Source organism: Heloderma suspectum, chromosome 4 (assembly GCF_057233095.1).
Source record: "Heloderma suspectum isolate Gila_16-S chromosome 4, 16-S_ref, whole genome shotgun sequence".
NCBI lineage: Eukaryota > Metazoa > Chordata > Lepidosauria > Squamata > Helodermatidae > Heloderma > Heloderma suspectum.
Genome location: NC_139461.1, coordinates 194,960,008 through 194,981,111, shown reverse-complemented (window position 1 = coordinate 194,981,111; position 21,104 = coordinate 194,960,008). Strand labels below are relative to the sequence as shown.

The window sequence follows — 21,104 nt, the reverse complement described above, 5'->3', positions numbered from 1 at the left end:
ATGGATTCCGATGGATTCCAGAGGGCTCTGGGGGATTTTCCTGCTGGTATGGCTGGTGCTCCTGTTGAAGCCCAGGTCGCTCTGTGGAATGCAGAGATGACTCGGGCGGTTGACACGATCGCACCCAAGCGCCCTCTCCCTCTGAGCAGAGCCCAGCCAGCTCCTTGGTATACACCTGAGCTGAGGGCAATGAAGCAAGAGGGGAGACGGCTAGAACGCAGGTGGAGGAAAACTTGTGCTGAGTCTGACCGAACACAGGTAAGAGCCCACTATCGAGCCTACTCTGTGGCGGTGAGGGTGGCAAAGAGGCAGTTCTTTTCCACCAGCATTGCATCTTCTCAGTGTCGCCCGGCGGAGCTTTTCCGAGTGGTTCGTGGCCTGTTACATTCTGGGCCAGGGAGAGAGACGGTGGAACCCTCGGTAGCACGCTGTGACGGGTTTGCGCGGCACTTTGAGGATAAAGTCGCTCAGATTCGTCATGAATTGGACACCACGATTAATGCAGTTCCATTGGTAGAGGCGTTCAGAGCACCGTCTGGTCCAGTTTTATTGGATGAGTTTCAGTTACTGAGGCCTGAGGATGCGGACAAGGTGCTTGGCCAAGTCCGATCGACCACTTGTGTGCTTGACCCTTGCCCTTCATGGCTTATTAAATCAAACAAGGAGGGGTTGTCCGGCTGGGTCCAGGAGGTTGTAAATTCCTCCTTGAGAGAGGGAGTGGTGCCTGCCGCTTTAAAAGAGGCAGTAATTAGACCACTCCTGAAAAAGCCTAACCTGGACCCAGAGGATGTTAACAATTATAGGCCAGTGGCCAACATCCCCTTCCTGGGCAAGGTGCTTGAGCGGGTGGTTGTAGGACAGCTCCAGGCACTCTTGAATGAAACGGATTATCTAGATCCATTTCAATCGGGCTTCAGGCCTGGTTTTGGAACGGAAACTGCCTTGGTCGCCCTGTGGGATGACCTCTGCCGGGAGAGGGACAGGGGGAGTGCGACCCTGTTGATTCTCCTGGACCTCTCAGCGGCTTTCGATACCATCGACCATGGTATCCTTCTGGATAGGTTGTCTGGGTTGGGAGTTGGAGGCACTGCACTACAGTGGTTCCGCTCCTACTTGGATGGCCGATTCCAGAAGGTGGTGCTGGGGGATTATTGCTCTGTGCCATGGCAATTGTGCCATGGGGTTCCACAGGGCTCTATTCTATCCCCCATGCTGTTTAACATCTACATGAAACCGCTGGGGGAGGTTATCCGGAGGTGTGGGCTGAGGTGCCATCAATATGCGGATGACACCCAGCTCTACCTCTCTTTCTCATCAAAACCAGGTGAGGCAGTGGCTGTTCTGAACCAGTGCCTGGGCACGGTAATGGACTGGATGAGGGCCAATAAACTGAAACTCAATCCAGACAAGACGGAGGTAGTGTTAGTGGGTGGTTCGTCTGCCCGGCTAGGTGATAATCAACCTGTTCTGGAGGGGGTTGCACTCCCCCTAAAGGATCAGGTTCGTAGTTTGGGGGTGCTCTTGGATCCAGAACTGTCACTTGAGGCACAGGTGAACTCAGTGGCACGGAGCACTTTTTATCAGCTTAGGCTGGTATACCAACTACGCCCTTATCTGGACAGAGATAGCCTAGCTACAGTTATCCATGCTCTGATAACTTCTCGTCTGGATTACTGCAATGCGTTATACGTGGGGCTGCCTTTGAAAACGGTCCGGAAACTTCAGCTGGTCCAAAATAGGGCAGCAAGATTGTTAACAGGGACTGGCTTGCGAGCTCATATTACGCCAGGACTTTTCCAGCTGCACTGGCTGCCGGTCCATTTCCGGGCCCGATTCAAAGTGCTGGTGTTAACATTCAAAGCCCTTAACGGCTTGGGGCCAGGTTACCTGAAGGATCGCCTCCTCCCATATGTGCCTGCCCGGACCTTAAGATCATCAGCAGCAGCCCTTCTCCGTGAGCCCCTGCCAAAGGAAGTGAGGCGGGTGGCTACTAGGAGGAGGGCTTTTTCTGCTGTGGCACCCCGGCTCTGGAATGAGCTCCCTAGTGAGGTTCGCCTGGCGCCTACATTGTACTCCTTTCGGCGCCAGGTGAAGACCTTTTTATTTTCCCAGGCATTTTAGCTTTCTAAATTTTTATCTTTGCTGTTTTAAATCTGTATTTTAAACTCCTGTACTGCTGCTAGGTTTTATTGTGGTTGTATTGTTATATTGTGGTTTTAATGTTCTATATATTTTAAATTGTTTTATTGTGTGTTGTTTGGTTTTAGTTTTTGTGAACCGCCCAGAGAGCTTCGGCTATTGGGCGGTATAGAAATAAATAAATAAATAAATAAATATTCACCAAATGCATGGGGAAGGGGAACAGGACTGCAACTGCTAGCCATACTCCCTGTACCCTGATGCGCATGCCAGCCACACACCTCAGGCGCCACACATCCCGCATAGGTGTGAAGGGGCCCTGACCACATACAGATGCATAAGTGTAGGGGCTTCTCCGCACAAGTAGAAAGCCTGCCAGGATGATTTTCAGTGGGAAAAGAGCACGGAGGGGAAGGGCCAAGTGCCCTGTGGTCCCAGTCTGGATTTGTTCCTCAACATGATGTGTTCCCTGGTTCTGACTCCCCAGATTAATTCCTGACTTCTGGCTCCTGACTCACCTACGACAGCTGCCGATGGATCAGCCTTGACAATACGTTACTTTTATCTATTCTTACTCGACAGGGGTGAAGTAGAACTGTAGTCAATTACCAATGAGCTCAGTTTGTACTGTTAGACCAACAGTAGCTAACGTAATGGAATTGTTTACAATTCACTCATAAGGGACCCCCACTGCCAACTTCCGGAGCCTCCTGGCCCTTGCTGTGGCTGCCTATCTACCTGTCCCCTCCAAGCTTGTGAGCAGCTGTCCTGTGTAGGAAACCTCAAGGTTTCCAGGAAGCCAATCAAAGCAGCTGCACTTACTAGAAGGGCAAGGCAGAGACAAGTCCAGTGAAGCGAGTCTAGCTATGTTGGATGGGAAACAGCGCACACGAAACAATGTTATTCAAAACAACATAAACCACTAGCACACCATTTCTAGTGTGCTACAAATATGCATATGCATACGAAGCACAGCTATTAAACTTCTTTCAGCTTCCCTACCAACAGGGAACACTAACAGCCTAGCTAGCTAGAGATGTAATGGTATCTTACTTAAGTTTGTTATTTTAATGATAGTGCTTTGTGAATATCACTGGGAAACCACAATGTAGGGCAGCAAGTAGCCATGTTTGTAAATAACTGAGGGGTGTGTGTGGCGGGGCGGGGGGGCCAGCTCCTTGCACAACACCTTTTTGGGAGAAATACCTCTTTATAATTACAGCTTGAATTTTAATTTGGAAGTGGACTTGCTGATCCAAATAGTGTTTAAATGCTGAGCAGTAAGCTTGTGAGAGCATATCATTATCGTCACATTGCCCAGACACAGGCAAGTTGAGTTGTGTTTCATACTGTATGTGAACAGGCAAAGCGCCGGACCTGAGCTGCATATTCAAGTTTGTGTATGGGCATCTGAGAGGAAAGTCTGCTCAAAATAGCTGTTTTTCAGCTGTTGAAGAGTTGGGTGTTTTGTTTGGATTTTTCTCTCTGCGTACAAGGAGCCTTCCAAACAATTTGTCAGGATCCTGGCTAATGGCACCTGATTATGGCAGCTTTGAACAATGATTTGAGCAAATGAACCATGAAGTACGTTTGAGGATTATAAAGTATGAAAGGGGTTACTGATGCGCTGTTCAGTGAGTTATTTGATATTGCCTCTGCCTACTTGTAAGCAGGCTCAAGTACTCGTTCAGACTGATCTGGGCTATTGTTGAGTGGGGAAAAAACCCTCTTGTCTCATTTCAGACTGAAGAGTATGCGTAATGTCTGTGACAGTTTGGGCCCCTGGAGAAGCAACTGGTTAAACAGAGTCTTCTATTCAGATAAAGCTGAGGGATTCATTCACATGGAAATCACTACGGCAAGCTGAATTGTTATGAAGCACAAGTGGAAAGAGCTAACAGAAACAGAGCTGCCACAAGGATGTAAAATTTCAGTGCCTCAGCTGATGCAAACTGGCAAGAGCTTGTTTGCTTTGAACAGCACTTTGCTGGTTTGTACCTGCAGAGATCTGACCCAGAGGGGTTCCCCCCACCCCCATCATGACACTACAATTCCACTGAGGTAAGGCCCTTTGCTTCAGGAAGAAATTTCTGAAGGAGGCAATTAAACAACTGCAGGCCTTAGTGTGGGGAAAACGTAATAGTTGAAGTATGATTATATTCTCATGGGGACCGCATAGATCTGCGCAATAAGAGCACATTGATAAGCAGGATGTTGAGAATGCTGTTTGTTATGCACTAGAGCAGTGGCCAAAATTACCGTAAGAACCGCATATTAAAATTGCTGTATGGTTAAGAACCTGGAGGGAAGCACCTTCTTACTGCTCATTTCACAGAAACTGGATGGAAGACAAGTACCTTGCCAGAGAACCTGAATACAATGCAGAGATTGGGTCTCAGCCTCAAAACACGAAACCACTCCTTTGAACCCACAGTTCTCTCTCTCTCCCCCGACCCCTTCTCCCATGTTCAGGATCACCTACCCTACCCTGCTCTCTTTCTCTCTCACTCCCCCCCCCCACACACCCCAAACACACACTCCTCACCCAAGGTAAACATGCACACAGATCCCTTTTCTCCGTTCTTCCATCCTCCCCAGTTGAGCCACCCTGCAAGCCTCCCTAACCCCCCCTGTCGCTCTCCCCACCCCAGCCTCATTCTCTCAATTTTCTCCACCCACTCGGTTAGGTTATTGCTAGACAAGCCCAATCTCTCCACTTCTTCCTCTCTCCAGCTCTACCCCAGTGCCCCATTGCCATCCCCAAGCCTCCCCCACACTTACCAGGCAGTGGCAACAGGGGCCATTACTTCTCAAAGCAAAGTGCAGGCCTCCAACTGCCCGCCATCTTTACTTTCCAAGAATGTCTCTGGGTCCATGTGGGGCCCAGAGGCATTCAAAGGAATAATGATGGCAGGCAGTACTTCTGGCCACACATGAAATAATAACAACAACAACAATAATAATAATATCGTCATCATCATCATCACCACCACCACCACGGGTTTCTACAGGGCACTTTGCAGGCACAGAGGGAGCTGTTGGCAGGTGCAGTGTTGACTACCCCCAGTTTAAGGTGTCATGGGATTCTTTGTTTTTTCAGAGCTGGTAGACAAGATGTCTGCCAGTGCCAGACATCTTGGAGAATTGCTGCTGGTCAGAATGCTCCCATCAGCCAGTGGTTAGGAAAAGAGCCCTTTCTGAAGCCCCAGAGAGTTACTGCCAGTCAGTGCCCTCCCCAGCCTGCTGCACTCCAGCTGTTTTGGACTACAACTCCCAGCATTTCTGCCTATTGGCCATGTTGGCTGGGGATGTTGGGAGATGTAGTGCCAAACATCTGGAGAGGCACTAGGCTGGGGATGGCTAATGTAAACAGTACTGAGTTAGGTGGACCAATGGTCTGTTCCTGTTTAAATTGAGAATGTTCTCATGCTGCCTCCAACCCCCTTAGATGTCCTGTGCCATGTCAAAGTAGCATCCCTGTTCATGTGGTGGACCCCTTGCTGATCCTTGGGCCTTGGAAAATGTGTGAACTTTCTGTCTTCTGCAGCAGGGCATGGTTTGTCCATAGAGGCTCTGGAAAAAGTCACTCTGAGGCCCAGCTTGGACACATCTAGGCCTCCACATGATTGCCCATGGGAGGACACAGGGCTGTCACAGGACTTTGTGCCACAGCTGGCTTGTATGAACTGGCGCATCCCTGGGGGACAGCACTCTCAAAAAGGATCACCATAACTGCATGAATTGCAGCAGCCATGTGTCTGTGCCTCATGTGGAGCCTCCGGTTCACACAACCAGAATTTCCATGTGATCTCATCTCAGCTGCCGATGGCCTTGCACTTTCCTCTGATGGGGCCAAGAGGTGTCTAAACCAGGCCTGGAATAACATCTTAATGTGCACCAAAGACAGCACAAAATCTACCCACACATATCTTACCCTAAACTTGAAATCATGAGAAATGCACATTCACGTCCATGTGATGCTAGTCACGTGTTTAAACACGCGTGCTCAACCGGGCCACTTTTATTTTGGGAGAAAAAGCAGGCACTGTGCCCTGATTGGGGATGTGCTCCTGATCTGGATTGGGCCCATGTGCTGGTTTTCTGTTAAAAATCACCATCTACCTGGCTGCTATTTGAACCCCTCAGATTAAGTGGAAATACTGCAATTATACAGTAGTGGGGAACCTGTTTCAGGTTGAGGACTGGAATCAATTTTGGAGATGGTCTTGGTGGCTTAATTCCAGTGGGTGGCTGGAAAGTCCTTTTGACTTTGACTCCCAAAGTCAAAAGGAGTGCCCCCCCATCTCTTGCTTCCAGTAACTAAGCCTGAGGAGAGGCATTTCAACCTTTTAAAATGCGGAAAACCTGTACAAAAGCCAGAAAACCACCAAATGATTGGTGATTCAGGGGAAAGGGTAGGGGGCATGACCATCTGGAGAACCCCAGAAAGCTGGATTTGGCCTCCAGGTCTGAGGTTCCTCATCCCTGATCTAACATATCTGTAGTACCTACAAAGTCATCTTTATCTTTCATCATACATGAGGCAAAGTCTCAGTAAGGAGCAAAATCCTTTGGAGGCTTTTCATTTCTCTATGCAGATATAGCAACCTGAATGACTACCTCTGCTCCAGGGGCCTTGTTTATCCCAGTGAAGTTCAAGGGCTTCTCTACACAAGGCTTTTTATCCTGTAACTTTGCCAGAGCTTCCGCTACCAGATTCTTTTCGGGATTAAGGTTGATCCTTTACACATGCTTCCCCTTCCCCCTACCCCGGGGATTTCTTTTCTCTGCAAGTTCTATATGTTTCATTATACAGCCACTAGATGGCACTATGGTATAGCAGCAGTTATAGTGCAACTTCATAATTACACGGAGCAATTCAAACCACCATTTTAAAATAGTGCATTTTCCCCAGTATAAATAAAGCTGCGGAAATGGTCACAAAGCATGGGAGAGATCCTAGAGGTTGACGACGTCACGTAAAGGACCCGCAAATTTCTGTGAGTAACCAAGCTGGATCACAGGATAAAAGCCTGGTGTAGAGAAGCCCCAAGTTCCAGAGGCTGGCCTCTGCCAACCCCCTGCCCCCCACTTTAGGTAGTGCTTCTAATTTAGGGATTTTGCTTTATTACATTTCTCCCCCCCCCCTACATTTTATAATGATTGTTCCTGCCTAATCAAATATTCTCCTGTGGAGGGAAACAATACTTTATTTAGAATCTAGAACATTTATCACAGTGTAGTCTAAAATCTGCTGGCTTTTGCCAAATGTTTCCAAGGCAATTTTTGCACTGCATTTCTAACAAATTTATAGTCTGGTGAGACATGTAGGAAGAAAATGAACTGCGTGCCTTTGGGTTTATCCATTTGGCAGCAAATGCTTAGCCTTGATGACTATGATGCTTTCTCAGCTTCAGGGCATTCAAAGAGGCACTCAAGAAATGTCTGTCTAAATTCACTTAGCATGCTTTGCTATGTTATGACCAGCCTTTTTTTTTTTTTAAGTTCATATTGTATAATTGTTCAGTATGCATGCCCAAAACCCAAACTGTGGAAATGTTTGACAAGGAGCAAAAAGATATTTTGTCCATTTTCCTCATACTTCTTGTCCGCATCTTTATTCGCATCTTTCTGAAATCTATTGTCCTGAAGATGTATTGGACTACAACTTCCATACTCCTCAGCCAGCATGTGGATTACAAATCTGCAGGGCACCAAGTTGGAATAGATGAGGATATATGATAGTAAAAGCTCCCTTGGCCAGTAATTTAGTCCAGCTATCCTTAGACTTTTGATATCTAGGCACAGCTTTTTTCCATTGGAGCTTTTTTTTACATTGGAGGTACACTTCACTGTTATCCTAGGGTGGCCAAGTGTCCCCTTTTATAGAGGACAGTCCTCTATTTGAAGGGCTACCCTGTCCAATTCCAGTTTAAAGATAAAGAACTCTAAGGGTGCAATCCTTCGCATATTTATACAGAAAAAGTCCTACAACTTCCAGCATCCCCCAGCCAGCCATACTTAGCTGGGGAATGCTGGGAGTTGTAGGACTTTTTCTGTCTAAACACGCGTAGGATTACACCGTAAAAACTGTAGCCCATCGACAGTTAGCACCTGGACAGCAGCCCCCTAGGAGGTTCTTCGAAATTGAATTTGGCCCTTCTAAAAGAAGTTTAAAACCCCTCTGCTACACGAACATCGTTCAGAGCTTTTCCTCTCAAGGTCTATGCAACGCGCAGCAGGACTTGAAATCAACATTCAGCCTAGTTTGCTTAATTACAGATAGAGGGAAGTTTTGCCTGGAGAAAGGCTGCCTTGGATACAGAAAAGCCTCAAGTAGGGGGAAAAATGCTCCACAGAACATTGAAATGAAACAGTTAAGTGTACAGAAGGCAAGGCTTTGTGAAGCTAGTCATAAAGCTGTTGAATTTCTTAGATTTGAGTTTGGGTTTCTTTAGCATGTTAATAGCAGATTAAATGCAGCTGGCCCAGGGAGATTAGATAACTATTGTTTATGATTTCATTCTTCAGCATGTGCTGTTTTCTGTGTAAATCCTGCAATTCCTTTGGCATTTCTCTTCATTCTGAGGTTAAAAGTGCAGCAAATCTTTATAAAAACTACAATAGATCTGTATTACAAAGCGTTTGTCAAGCATTAGTGTGTGCTGCCATCCATTAACACAATTTTGAAGGTGTAAGTCCCAGACTGAACTCACTGGGACTTACTTCTAAGTAAGTCTGCGCAGAATTAGGGAGCACTAGTACACTGAGATATTCACACAGGAACATGACAGACATTATAACATTGATTACATTAAGAATCCTAAGATGCAGTAAAATTCCATTCATCCAAATGATCACGACTGATTTGATTAAAGGAGGACTAAAGTATTTGGATAAACAGGAGCGTTCTTTACATTAAAACACACAGGGAACACAGGGAATGTTCATAATCTGTTTTTACAGCCCAACCTGACAGTATGACATACATGTATGTTACTTATATGCCACCCTAATTATTTTACTGCTTGGTGTCTCTCACTCTTGCTGCCACACACGGGTGACACAGGAAATGCCCACAGGGACTCTGGGATTCGTAGTTCTTGAGAGAGCATGTCCCATTGGGATACACACGTGTCTGACTGTCTCTCAAGCTACACATCCTAAAGTTTCCGGTTCAAGGACTCTCTGTCTGTGTTCTAGAGGAGGCTCTGCCAGGCCATCAACTCGCTGTTCAGAATGGAGCTTTATTGTGGAAAAGCCTCCCTGAACAACTCACTCCCCAGAGAAAGAAGGAAACACACAGCACTGGGCATGCAGTGCTGGCTGCAGGTTTTGGAGGCCCCCCTTCCTCAGTGATTTGGCCTTCTTAACACCACTGTCACCAACTGTTCTTGCTCCTCTTTCTTATCATTGCTGCCATGTGCTTGCTTGCCAGGCAGAGAGCCAGTGAGCAAGTAGGCTGAGGCATCTACTGCTCCTCCTTCTCACCACCACCGTTGTCTGAACCAGAGCGAGAGGCAGGTGAACAAGGAGGTTGCAATGACGAAGAGGAAGAACAACTCCAGGGGGCTCCTGTAAGTGGGCCCCTGCTGGGGTGTGCGGCCTCAGCCGATACCGAGCCATGCCTACCTGTGATGCCAGCCAGGATACATATGCACACCTGTGGGAGAAAATAAGAGGCGCAGCTGGAAGGCCAGTGTCTCAGTGGTAGACATTTGCATCCTGTTCTACTCACAGGAATTCCCACTGCTGCAGAGACAAGCCACATTTCAGACTGAACACTTGTCTCTGCAGCAGTGAGAGCTTCTGCAAACAAAACAGCACACAAAGTTTTGGCTTTATGTTCATGGGCTCTAAATCACATGCGGAATAGAGCAGGCTCCCAGTTATAGACATTCGTCCTCCAACTTGTGGAAGGTGGCAGGGATGGTGATGGAGGGAACAGGGCTAACATGCTTGTTCTCCACTTTCCATCACGTGATTCTGAGTAGAGCAATATTTGTAGTACGCAGTTTTTTCCCTTTTAGATACAGGCGTTTTTTCACCTGCCACTTTTCAAACAACTGAGTCAGCAATAACCCATAAATTCTTGATAAACTTCGAGCATGTCCTTAAGTGTTTTGCTGGATCAAGGCCCAAATGCTTTAATGACTGGAGTAAAGAGATACTTTTGCGACATGCCTGGAAGACTTAAGTTTCTGAACTGGGATGAAGCAAAAAAAGGATAAGAAAATTGCAGGGCTTACCAGGGGCGCTTTTCACTGCATAATAATTTAATGATTTAATTCGTTTTAATTAAGAGGCTTAAGGGGAGAGGATGTTAAAAGGTTGAGATTTTGTCACCTTCGTCATGCTACTCTGATGGATGGTGGACCTGAGTAGAGATGAGGACTTGGAAGGCATTATTATGCCCGCATAGTGAAAAAGATGAGCTTGAGCTAGTAGGAAGAATTAAGATGGGAGGATGCATAGGACTAAAAATGACAGGGCTGGGCTACACTTGTTCTCTGGGACATCCCACTTCAATTTACTTCAGAAATCCTACAGAAAAGCCCTAAATTTTGGACTTAGGGCTTTTTTACATGAGGCTTTTTACCCACCACTTTACCTAGGCTTCTATTTCTGGATTCTTTGTGGGATTAAGATTGGCTCCTTTACGCATTTTTTTTCCTGGTGTTTTTCTTTCTCTGCCTTTCTCTATGTTCCATTACATAACCTCTGCAGTATTGAGTCCAACCACTGCTGTCAGGGGTTGGACTCGATGGTCTTATAGGTCCCTTCCAACTCTACTATTCTATGATTCTATAGCAGAATTGCACAAATACATTAGAGTTTCATGCCACCATTCATGGAAATACCAGACTTTCCTCATTAGAAGCTGCCCCCCGCACAGGAGAGGCCCTGAGGATAACAACGTGACGTAAAGCAGCCACAAACAACTGTGAGTGAGGAATCACGAGCGCACCTTAAATGCCTTATGTAGAAAGGCTCTTACGTTGTGGAAAGGAGTGGAAACAGTCTACCATGTACATCACTACCATGACTGCAAGGCTGGAGCTGCTCACTGCATGGATCTCACAAAGGAAATGAGGAGTTTCTGTTCCAGTACTAACCATGTCTAGAAAATGGCAGGGTGAAGTGGGAAACTTTCTGCACTATTAGGGAGATCTACATCAGGAGCCGCGGTGGCTTAGTGGTTAAGACACTGAAGGTCCGGAAGGTTGGAAGGACAGCAGTTTGAGACCTGGGTGCTGCGTGACAGAGTGAGCTCCCGTCTTTAGTCCCAGCTTCTGCCAACCTAGCAGTTCGAAAGCAAGAAATTGCAAGTAGATAAATAGGTACCGCTTCAGCGGGAAAGGTAACAGCATTTCATGCACCTCGGTGTTCAGTCATGCCGACCCCATGACCACGGAAGCATCTTCGGACAGCGCTGGCTCTTCGGCTTAGAAATGGAGATGAATGGCTGGGGACACCTTTACCTTTTTTTTTTACATCATGAGCAGGAAAAGGAGAGAACTGGCAACCCAAAAATGGGCAAGGAGAGACTCATTTGTAGATCTGAGTGTATGAAAAATGCAGTGGACCAAGCAACTCCCCCCAGGCCTTTGTCACACAGGACATTGAGGGGTTGATGCAGGGCTGGCCCAAGTTATTTTGCTGCCTGAGGCGAAGAACAAAAACGAGACAGCACACCCCATTCCACAGTTGGACGCCAACCAGACTGGACTGGCAGCTGAATCTTATTTCATCACTGGCAGTGGAACAGCATCCATCATTGCAACTTTGGGCAGCAAGCTAGTTTATGGGAAACAGGGCAGACTGAGTAGCATATACAGCTCTGTCCTCCAGCACTTCACCGCCATTCCTCACCTCTCAGCATCTGCCACCTAGGTGGGCGCTTCGCTCTGTGTAATGGTAGGGCCAGCCCTGGGTTGACGCCTTTGCTTTTTTGCTGTTGCTGTTGTATGTGAGATTGATGTCTGTTACAAAACCCAGGATGAATGGAGCAGGTGTCTAGTGCTTAATTTGCAGACTTATTGTGCCAGCTCACACATACGTATTGGTCATTTGATGACGGTGCTATTTTAAGACTTCTTTGTACGTTGCTTTGAGAGTTGAAAAGCAACTAATAAATGTACTAAATAAACAGATGAGCTGCAAAAGTGAATGTGCCATCATAATCTAACACAACAGGTAGAACTATTGTCTCACCTCGTATCCCAAACACCAAAGCCTCAATCTAGCTAAAGTTAAATGCAACTAATTCTTGTTGATATGAATGGGAACAAGTTCCATTGCCTTCGATGGGACCAAGTCTTGACCAACTTTAGGTGGACTGGGGACCGTGTATTTTAACTGAATCAGTTCACACATTCAGCCGTGAGTCTTCAGGTGATATAAATGCTTGTGTGAACAGGCTGTGAGCTTGTTAAGCTGGCTTGGAGGAGGTGCTGAGGATTTATTTATTTATTTATTTATTTATTGCATTTCTATCCCGCCTTTTTCCCTCTTGCAAGGAACCCAAGGCGGCTTACATTATCCTCCTCCTCTCCATTTTATCCTCATAACAACAGCCCCGTGAGGTAGGTTGGGCTGAGAGTGTGTGACTGGCCCAAAGTCACCCAGTGAGCTTCCATGACTGAGTGGGGACTAGAACCCGGATCTCCCGGCTCCCAGTCCAACACCCTTGCCACTACACCACACTGGCTCTCACAGTGAGATACCTTAACTGTGGGTTAAGGATACCTTAACTGTGGGTTATTGAACGAATGCACCAAGCCCAGCATTTCAGGTTTGGCTCCAGACTTTTTGGCTTCACTAGCATGATCTTTCTGCTCAGGCCTGACTCCAGAATTGGGGGTGCCCAGGGCAGACCTCAACCAGCGCCTGCTGTCACTTGAGCCCCCTGGTAGCAGTGTTGCTGCGACCCCAGCTTAACCACCCCCTCCCCGCACACTTGTGTCTGCAGCAGCGCTACCTCCTGGAGGAGAAGTCATGATGAGCATGGGGGGGGCGGGGCGGGCAAGGCATCAGTCCTGGCCACTGGAAGCTGATGGCTCCGATTTTGGTGGGGTTGTGAATCCACTCTGGGTTTTAGTCAGAACCAGCCAGAACTCTAAATGAGCTATCCAAGGTGCTGAACCCATTTGGAGGATAGGGTTCAGAACTTTGGATATCCCCTTTATAGTTCTGGCTGGTTCTGACTAAAACCCAGAATGGATTCTCAGCCCCATCGAAATCGGAACCACCAGCCTCCATTGACATCCTGCAGCATGTGGGCCCTGGCAAATGCCTCACTATGCTGGGTGCTGCTGACACCGGGCTTGTTTCTGCTGATCATTTCCCACCCTTCAGAGGAAGGATTTGTATTTGCGGGAAGAGGCAGATTGACATACATCTCAGAGGAACCCTCCTTCCCTTGGTCTGTTTGTTCCTCTTTGCCCTGGGGGTGTTTTCAACAGCGATTTACTCCGAGCTGGCTGCATGTTGAAGCTGTTAGGAGTACATGATGTCATGGCCATCCAGCAGCCACCCCCAGAGCTTATCAGGGAAAAACTAGATTTCCTGAGACTGCTTAAAGTCCGATTCTTTTCCTCAAGTTGGGTTCTCAGCTGTCTAGCTGCTGTGTGCCCCAACCCCCGCATTGACCTCAGGTATGCTAGCCCTGCCCAGGGGCGTGCCTTTCACTGTGACCCCAGTCAAGGGGTGTTTCCTGTGTGTTTCCCATCCCTGCACAAACCAATTAGTGTCTCTTCAGAAGGAACTCCCGTTGTGGTCAACAAGGTTTCTCCCCTGAATGCCCACATCAGAATTCACAGAGATCCCCCTCAGTTGAAATGGCACAGTTTAAAGCACATTCCCTAAATGCTCTAAAGCATGATCTTGAGGCTCTGATTTTCCGTTGTTTGGTTTATTGCCTTAGGAAGTAACTACTTCACAGCTTTGTTATAGAGATCCTGCACAGCATCGGGTTAGAAAGGGGGCTGGTTTCCCATGCTTGTGTTCTCCCCCCCTCAATTCCCCAGCACAAGCGTATGTGTGGCTACTCAGAAGTAACCCCCATTGTGCTCAGTGAGGCTTGCCCTCTGAATGCCCACATCAGCATTTACAGATATCCCCGTTAATTGAGGTTTAAAGCCTAGAAAATGCTTCACCGAACCTGCGATTCTCCATGTCTTGGTTTATTGCCTTAGGAAGTAACTACTTCACACCTTCCTTAGAGATCCTGCAGTTAGAAAGCGGATTGTTTTCCCTCTTTCCCAGCACAAGCATATGTATTTCTACTCAGAAGTAACTCCCATTGTGATCAGTTAGGCTTGCTCCTGAAATGCAGGTGCATCTGGACCTTCATGAGAAAAGGAGAAAGGGGGGAGAGGGGGGAAAGCCTCTCTTATTGGTTGAGCAGCCCTGCCAGTCAGATGACATTCACTCCAACCCCCACCCCCACCCGGAAGTATGTTCTGTGAAGCGATTCTTACTAGTGTGGAGCACTCGCTCGTGGAGCCCTGCATGGACCAAAGCACAGCAAAGCTGATTCCTTTTTAAAAATCCAGTACTCCTTCATTCGCTTCTCCTTCTGTTGTCGTGGAGACACGGTCCTGGAAAGAAAGAAGGAACACAGACTAAGGTGTTGGTGTCTGAGTAGCAGAAAACTTCCTCATCTCATTTGCCATCTCCCCCTGTCTCTCCCTGAGCTGTATAAGGAGCACAGCAGGACGGGAGAGATTCCTGCTCATGAACAGTAGGAAGATTGCACTGTCTGGATCCGGAACTGTCATATTAAGAAACTGATTGATGTAAATATGGGTGATGAGCATGGAGGATCTCAGCGACTCACTTTTCTCACAATTTGGGGTTAGCCCAGATTCATTCTATCTGTTGCCAGTGGCTAACCCTTACCATACATTATGTGGCATACAATGAGGGGATGTAGCAAGGCATTCTCAGTGCCTGCTCTATAGTTACGCAACTCCTGGGACACTTGCCAAAGTCTGAACATAAGATACATTCCAGAAGTGCTGTTTGATCTTTCAGTCTCTGCTGGCTTTCAGAGGCTTGGGTTAAGTAAATGATGGATCATTGTAGCATGTAGTCTCTCTCTCTCTCTCTCTCTCTCTCTCTCTCTCTCTCTCACACACACACACACACACACGCCAATTTCCAGAATCCCATCACACTCTAGCACAGGCATGGGCAGAAGGCAAATGTATCCCTCTTGCAGTAGCTTGGCAACCTGATTCCCAGTTGTTTAACAATAGATACAACAAAAGTATCCCCCACCCCTCCTTAATTATCCTGCTGAAATGAAGAAAGCTTAGGGAAAACCAGAAGTGAACTTTTGTGTGGACTGACTGCCCTTCATTCAGTACTCAAAACAAACCCCTGAGCTCAGAATTCTTTAATTCGAACTGTATGTCTTTTGTTCCAGGCTCCAGTTAGTGGGTCTTGGGGTTCTAGTAAAAAAACAAAGTAGATCCCACAAGTCTGAAGTCTGCCCACCTCTGCTCTCTAGCACAATGAACAAACAGAACCCAAGATGGGATTTCTTGGCTTGGTTTTCATGGTGCTTCCCATGGAATTCCATGGAACAAAGTAAATGGACTGCAATTCTGGGACAAAAGTGAGGGCAAACCTGCTTTAAATTTCATACATCGAGGTCACTGTAGGCAGGGTGGAAATTTTGACTTCCACCCCAGCACCCCTGGGTGCCCTCCTTCCTACTCATATGTAAATGAATGGCTACTGTTCACTCCTATAGGGAAAAATAAAGTTCTGCACTTGACAGCGGTGTTATGATAGGGGAAAAAACCTGTCCACTGCCCTGAGCCATTCCAACAGCATAGGGCACAAAGAGATGTATAGAGATCCACTATGATCCCTGCAATGTGTAGGATTTCTCTTCCATACACACTCCAACATTCATATCGATGGGCATTTTGTTATAATATACATCTATCCTCCAGGATTTATTTTAAGTGGTGACACCCATTCTAAGCACTTGTAACTGGACAGTTAAAGATTATGTAGCAGCTTCCAAAATATTGCAGTCAAGAAGTTGTTTTTCTTGCTTGAAGGCTTGTTTGACATTTCCACTAATAAAACATCCATGTACTTTGAGTAATCCCAAGCCTGCATTATGTCATGCTTTCCCTAAGGTTTCCCCATCCCTCAAGACTTGTTTAAAATGTATAACCTCAGCAATGTGGGCTGTAACCATGTTCAACAGCTCTCTTTTCTTTTTGACACGTTGCTGACCATATGACATCAGCCTGTGGGCAACTGTATGTGTAAAAATATTTAACATGTAAGCAGGTTAGAACAAGTGTTTTTGTTGCTGACAAGTCATAATTCCATTGGATTTTATGCACAGCAAGCTAAAATCCTTTTGCTTGAGGAATGGAACTGACAAAATAGACACATTTTTAGACACGCACCACAGCAAGAAGCATCTTCTGCACATGGAACCGCATTTCTTCAGAGCAAGTTGTGAGTAGTGTCATTGTATCGGGGTGGGCAACCTTTTCAGCCTTGAGGGCTGTATGTGGTACTGGGTGGTACATTTCCATTGTATATGGATCGAAACCTAGGTTAAAACCAGGGCTGGCCCTACCATTCGGCAGAGTGAGTCTGTTGCCTCAGGCAGCAGATGCTCGGAAGCTGGGAAACAAGCTGTTGGAGGAGGGAGCTGTGGACCAGCCTGCCCTGCACCCCCTAAGCTAGCTTGCTGCCTTCAAGTGTGGTGGAGGAGGCTGTCCCTTTATCAGGGATGAATAAAGATTCAACTGCCAGTCCAGCTGACTTTTTTACATGGAAGGGAAGGGTGTGCCATCTTGTCCTTTGCCTCAGGCAGCAAAATCTATTGGGCTGGCCCAGGTTAAAACAGTCCACAGAGCACTTACTTGCTATTTTTGTAGAAATGCCATCAGTAATAAGTTGGTATATAGCACCTCCAACCTATAGATGGTGCCGCACTATTTCCTTACTACTTAGCTAGTGTTCGTATGTTACCTGTTCTGTTTTGAGAAGGATCCGGAAAGTTCAGTTGTACCCTCCTACTATGTGTGCTCATCCACTGATATTTATGAAAATTTGTAGTTTTTACATATGAGGTTGTTAAGCATAACAATAGGAGGGATAGGCTGACATTTCCTCTTTTCATGGTGTGGGGGACACCCCTAACCCCAGCCTAGAGTTCACAAACAAGAGGCTCCTAGGCCAAGTCTGGTCTCCTGAGGAGTACCGCCTGGCCCCTCAATTACCAAATGAAAGACAAGGCTTTCTCTTGGGTAGCAGATGAAGTGGTCAAACTGTGTCTTCACCACAGATGGGAGTTCTCATGACTGAAGGATCCTTCATAAAAAAGAAAATATCACTGCAGATAGGAACTAGATGGCAGAGAAGAGAGTCCTGACCTAGCCTTTACCTTGACATGCTAATTTTTCTATGCATGAATGATACTTATTTATTTTAGATAGGAGAACTTTCCACAATGTCTCTCTTTCACATGCACACACACGCACTGTGGTGCAGTCTAATACAAATACAGGTTGACCACGTCATCCACAGTTTGTGAAACCCAGGCCAAGAAGGTGTGGGGAAAATGTTGTTTGCAGCAGCAGTACTCACAGGCAGAGTGTGGTAGGGGTACAGCCAATGAATAATGAATATGCATATATATGAACTCTTAAGATTGTAACTAGAAGTTAATGCTGATTTTTTGCTCTGCAGAACCAAAGGCATCTTGAGAAGACGCAAGTAGGCAATCATGAAGCATCTCTCCATTTCTAACTGGTTGTCTCAGCTGGGCCTCCCAGAATACTGCACTCTTTTTGATGATCAATATGATGGGGTAGAGGTAAGAAACCAGTTGTCGGTGGGAAAATTACACCAACCACTCCAGTGTTGAGTCATGTTGATACAAATATTCCAACCCACTCCCTAGAACAGTGGCTTTCAAACTGTTGTTCCAGGGAACACTGGAATTCCCCAATGAGAAGAACAGTGACTAATTATTGGTTATGCACGAATACCTATATTTGAGTGTCAACACTGGGATTAATTTGAGAAAAGCAGATTCAGGAGGGAGAGACCTGCTTAAATCCTTTCCTTGCTGATCATATAATCTCTGTTCCAAATAATCCCCAAAGAGGTTCCCAACCCACAGTATATTTCAGTGATTTCACCTCATTTTGAACCCTCCTGGGAGGGGTGAAGCTGCTGGAGTGTGTGATCTGGCTGGAATAGAGAAGGTGTGGGTTAAGTCCCCTGCTATTTCTGTACTCCGAATTTCCCCTCTTAAGCTTCTTTCCTTGCTAAAACAAACGAACACTGCTCCAATAAGCACATTTGCAAGGAATATATAGTTAGCCTCTCAGATGTTTATTTATACATACATATTAAGTTTTAGGTAAAGAGCCTTGGAAAGCAGTCTACAAAGTTTTGGGGAGGGGAAATAGTATTAAGTAAAAAATATTGTATGTAATAAAGATTTAAACAATACCACAGAATAACACTGCAGTAAACTAAACATCCTGAAAAGCCAGGGTGAATTTTAAAACGTCTTCACCTGGCACCAATAAGGCACAGCTTGTTATGTTGTCCGAATCCAGGTGACATGGCTTGTTTGAAGGGGAAACAACCCTCAAATAACCCTACAATAAACCATGTGTTATTTGAGGGTTGCTTCCCCCTCAAACAAACCCTGCCCCTTGGGTTTGGACAACACGACAAGCTGTGCCCAGATGAGTATTTATTTATTTATTTGTTTGTTCGTTCATTCATTTGATTTATTAGCTGGTCCCTCATGCACTGGAGATTAAAACAAGCCACCCTGGCTTATTTAAGCCACACGGTGGCTTGTTTTGATTGTGCAACCTGAGTAATGTCGGTAGTATCATACATATACATATACATACACCACCACCACTTAATTTCAAACCAGAACATTTGTTGGCTAGTGTTCTGTACCTCCTCATTTTGAATAATAATAACAACAACAACAATAATAATAATATGCTTCAGTGTTTTGATTTAATTAGGAAGATCTTTTCTTTCTTTTAACATTTGCCCACTATTTCTTTTTAGGCCAGGGGTAGGCAAAACTTGGGCTGTGGGTCACATGCAGGGCCCCCCTGGCCTGAGGGCTAAACAAGACCCTGCAGGATAAAAATTGAGCTCACCAATGGCCGCATGTGTCTCCTCTCAGAACTGGAGCTTTAGGGTGCAGCCCCAAACCCTGGATGCTATGGGGGTTTTGTTGTTTGCTTCAGTGAGATGTGAATTGCCCCTTAAGGCTTGAACTGAGTCGACTGGGTAATTTCTTTAAAACTTTCCTATAATATGCACAATCTGTTGAAAGACAAAATAATCAGGGCTTTCATTTTTCATAGGTGAAGACTAAGGTTATGTTCCTAAAAGGAGCTGCGTGCTTAGAACTCCACTGCCTATAACAGCATGCACATCTTAGAGCCATAGCAAATTAAAAAGCTCTGCTTCAAGTTTAAGAAAAGTTAAAAGTTACATGGTCAAAGCAGATCTGATTTTCTGTGCTTGCAATACTAATCAGCAATGTGGGGTTTTTGTTTTTCCCCCCAGGTAGAACTACTCCAGGTAGTAACCAAGTGATTCAGCCATCATACATTGTGTGCAGCGTAACCCTATGCATGTTTATTTGGAAGTAAGTCCCACTGGGTTTAATGGGACTTACTGCCTAGCATGTTTAGGATCACAGCCTTAATTTCACCTAGGCAAATGCTATGCGTAGGTACTGGGCAAAAGCTGGAAAAAACCCAGCACATATTGTATATCTGTGAAGTAAAGCATGTCATAAAATGCAGACTGTTTATCGGGGTCTAAGATAAGACACCCTCATTGAGATAAGGTGTGCATTTTACTGTTTGCCCTGTTACTTACCTTTTACGAGCAAGTACAGTCTTGGCTTTTGGCACCAAAGTAGGTATTTATCAAGATAAAGAGGGAAGTATATTTCCCCCAGTTTTATTGTAATGAATGGGAGGGATATGTGATAGCGAGCTTGGTACTTACACCAAATATTTAGCTCAAATGAAAATATCACTATTTAGTTAATGGAAACAAAGTCTTTTCCTTTTTCTTCTCTCTCTTTTAAAGGCTTGGAAGGTTTTCAGGTTTCAACAAATTTCTGTTGATGTTTAGGCATACTTCTGTGTATCATTGCACATTTTCCTACCCATGTTCTGCAGCATTTGCTGATGCTGGTGAGGGTGGAAAAACAGAGACAGGTAAATTTTTGCCTAAATTAGCCAGCTGGGGATAATGGGAGTTGTAGCCCAACACATCTGGAGGACAGCAGATTGGGGGAGGCTGGTCTAAATGTTATGGGAAGAAGGGGGAAGGACTCTACACAGGGCTCTTGTTTTCAGCAACAACCTGTTTCTAAGGTCTAGTTCTTCCCATTCTAACAAATAATTAGCCCCTGCATAATTCTTTCTAATCTAAATAAAGTGTATGTAAAGTATGACCCTAGCTATGTTTACACAGAGGTAAGCCTCACTAATTTTCAGTGGGGCTTACTTTGAAGTAAGTGGTCACAGGATTGCAGCTTTAATAAATACCGTTGGCTGGATTGTACCCAAACCTACAGCAATGTTGGTTCTCAGGACACACTAGGTTGTCAGCAGTATCAAATATTTCTATTGAAGCCCAAAATATTTAAGATTGATTTGGTCAAGGAAGATCGTATCTGATTTAGGGTGCAATCTGCTGCATGTTTAGACTGAAAGAAGTCCTGCAACCCCCAGCATCCCTCAGCCAGCTGTGCTGGGAGTTGTAGGACTTTTTTTCTATCTAAACATGCAGAAGATTATACCCTAAGGGAGCAATCCTATGATCTCTTGACATTGTCTGAGGGGCCATAGGATAGTGAGGATTCCCCCCTCTGAGGTCGGAGACAGTGCTTGAACCCTGGAAGTGGGAGTCAGAGA

The 21,104-nt window shown here is 45.8% G+C and overlaps 1 protein-coding gene across 1 annotated transcript in view; it reads left to right on the top strand.

The window, feature by feature from the left end:
* The window catches only part of BCAR3 (BCAR3 adaptor protein, NSP family member), a 195,204-nt gene that overhangs the window by 8,510 nt on the left and 165,590 nt on the right, over positions 1-21,104 (top strand). The window contains exon 2 of the mRNA XM_084851785.1: positions 17,872-17,998. Within this exon, the coding sequence (XP_084707911.1) occupies positions 17,909-17,998 (90 nt within the window). The 5' untranslated portion in view covers positions 17,872-17,908. The remainder of the gene's footprint in view (positions 1-17,871; positions 17,999-21,104) is intronic.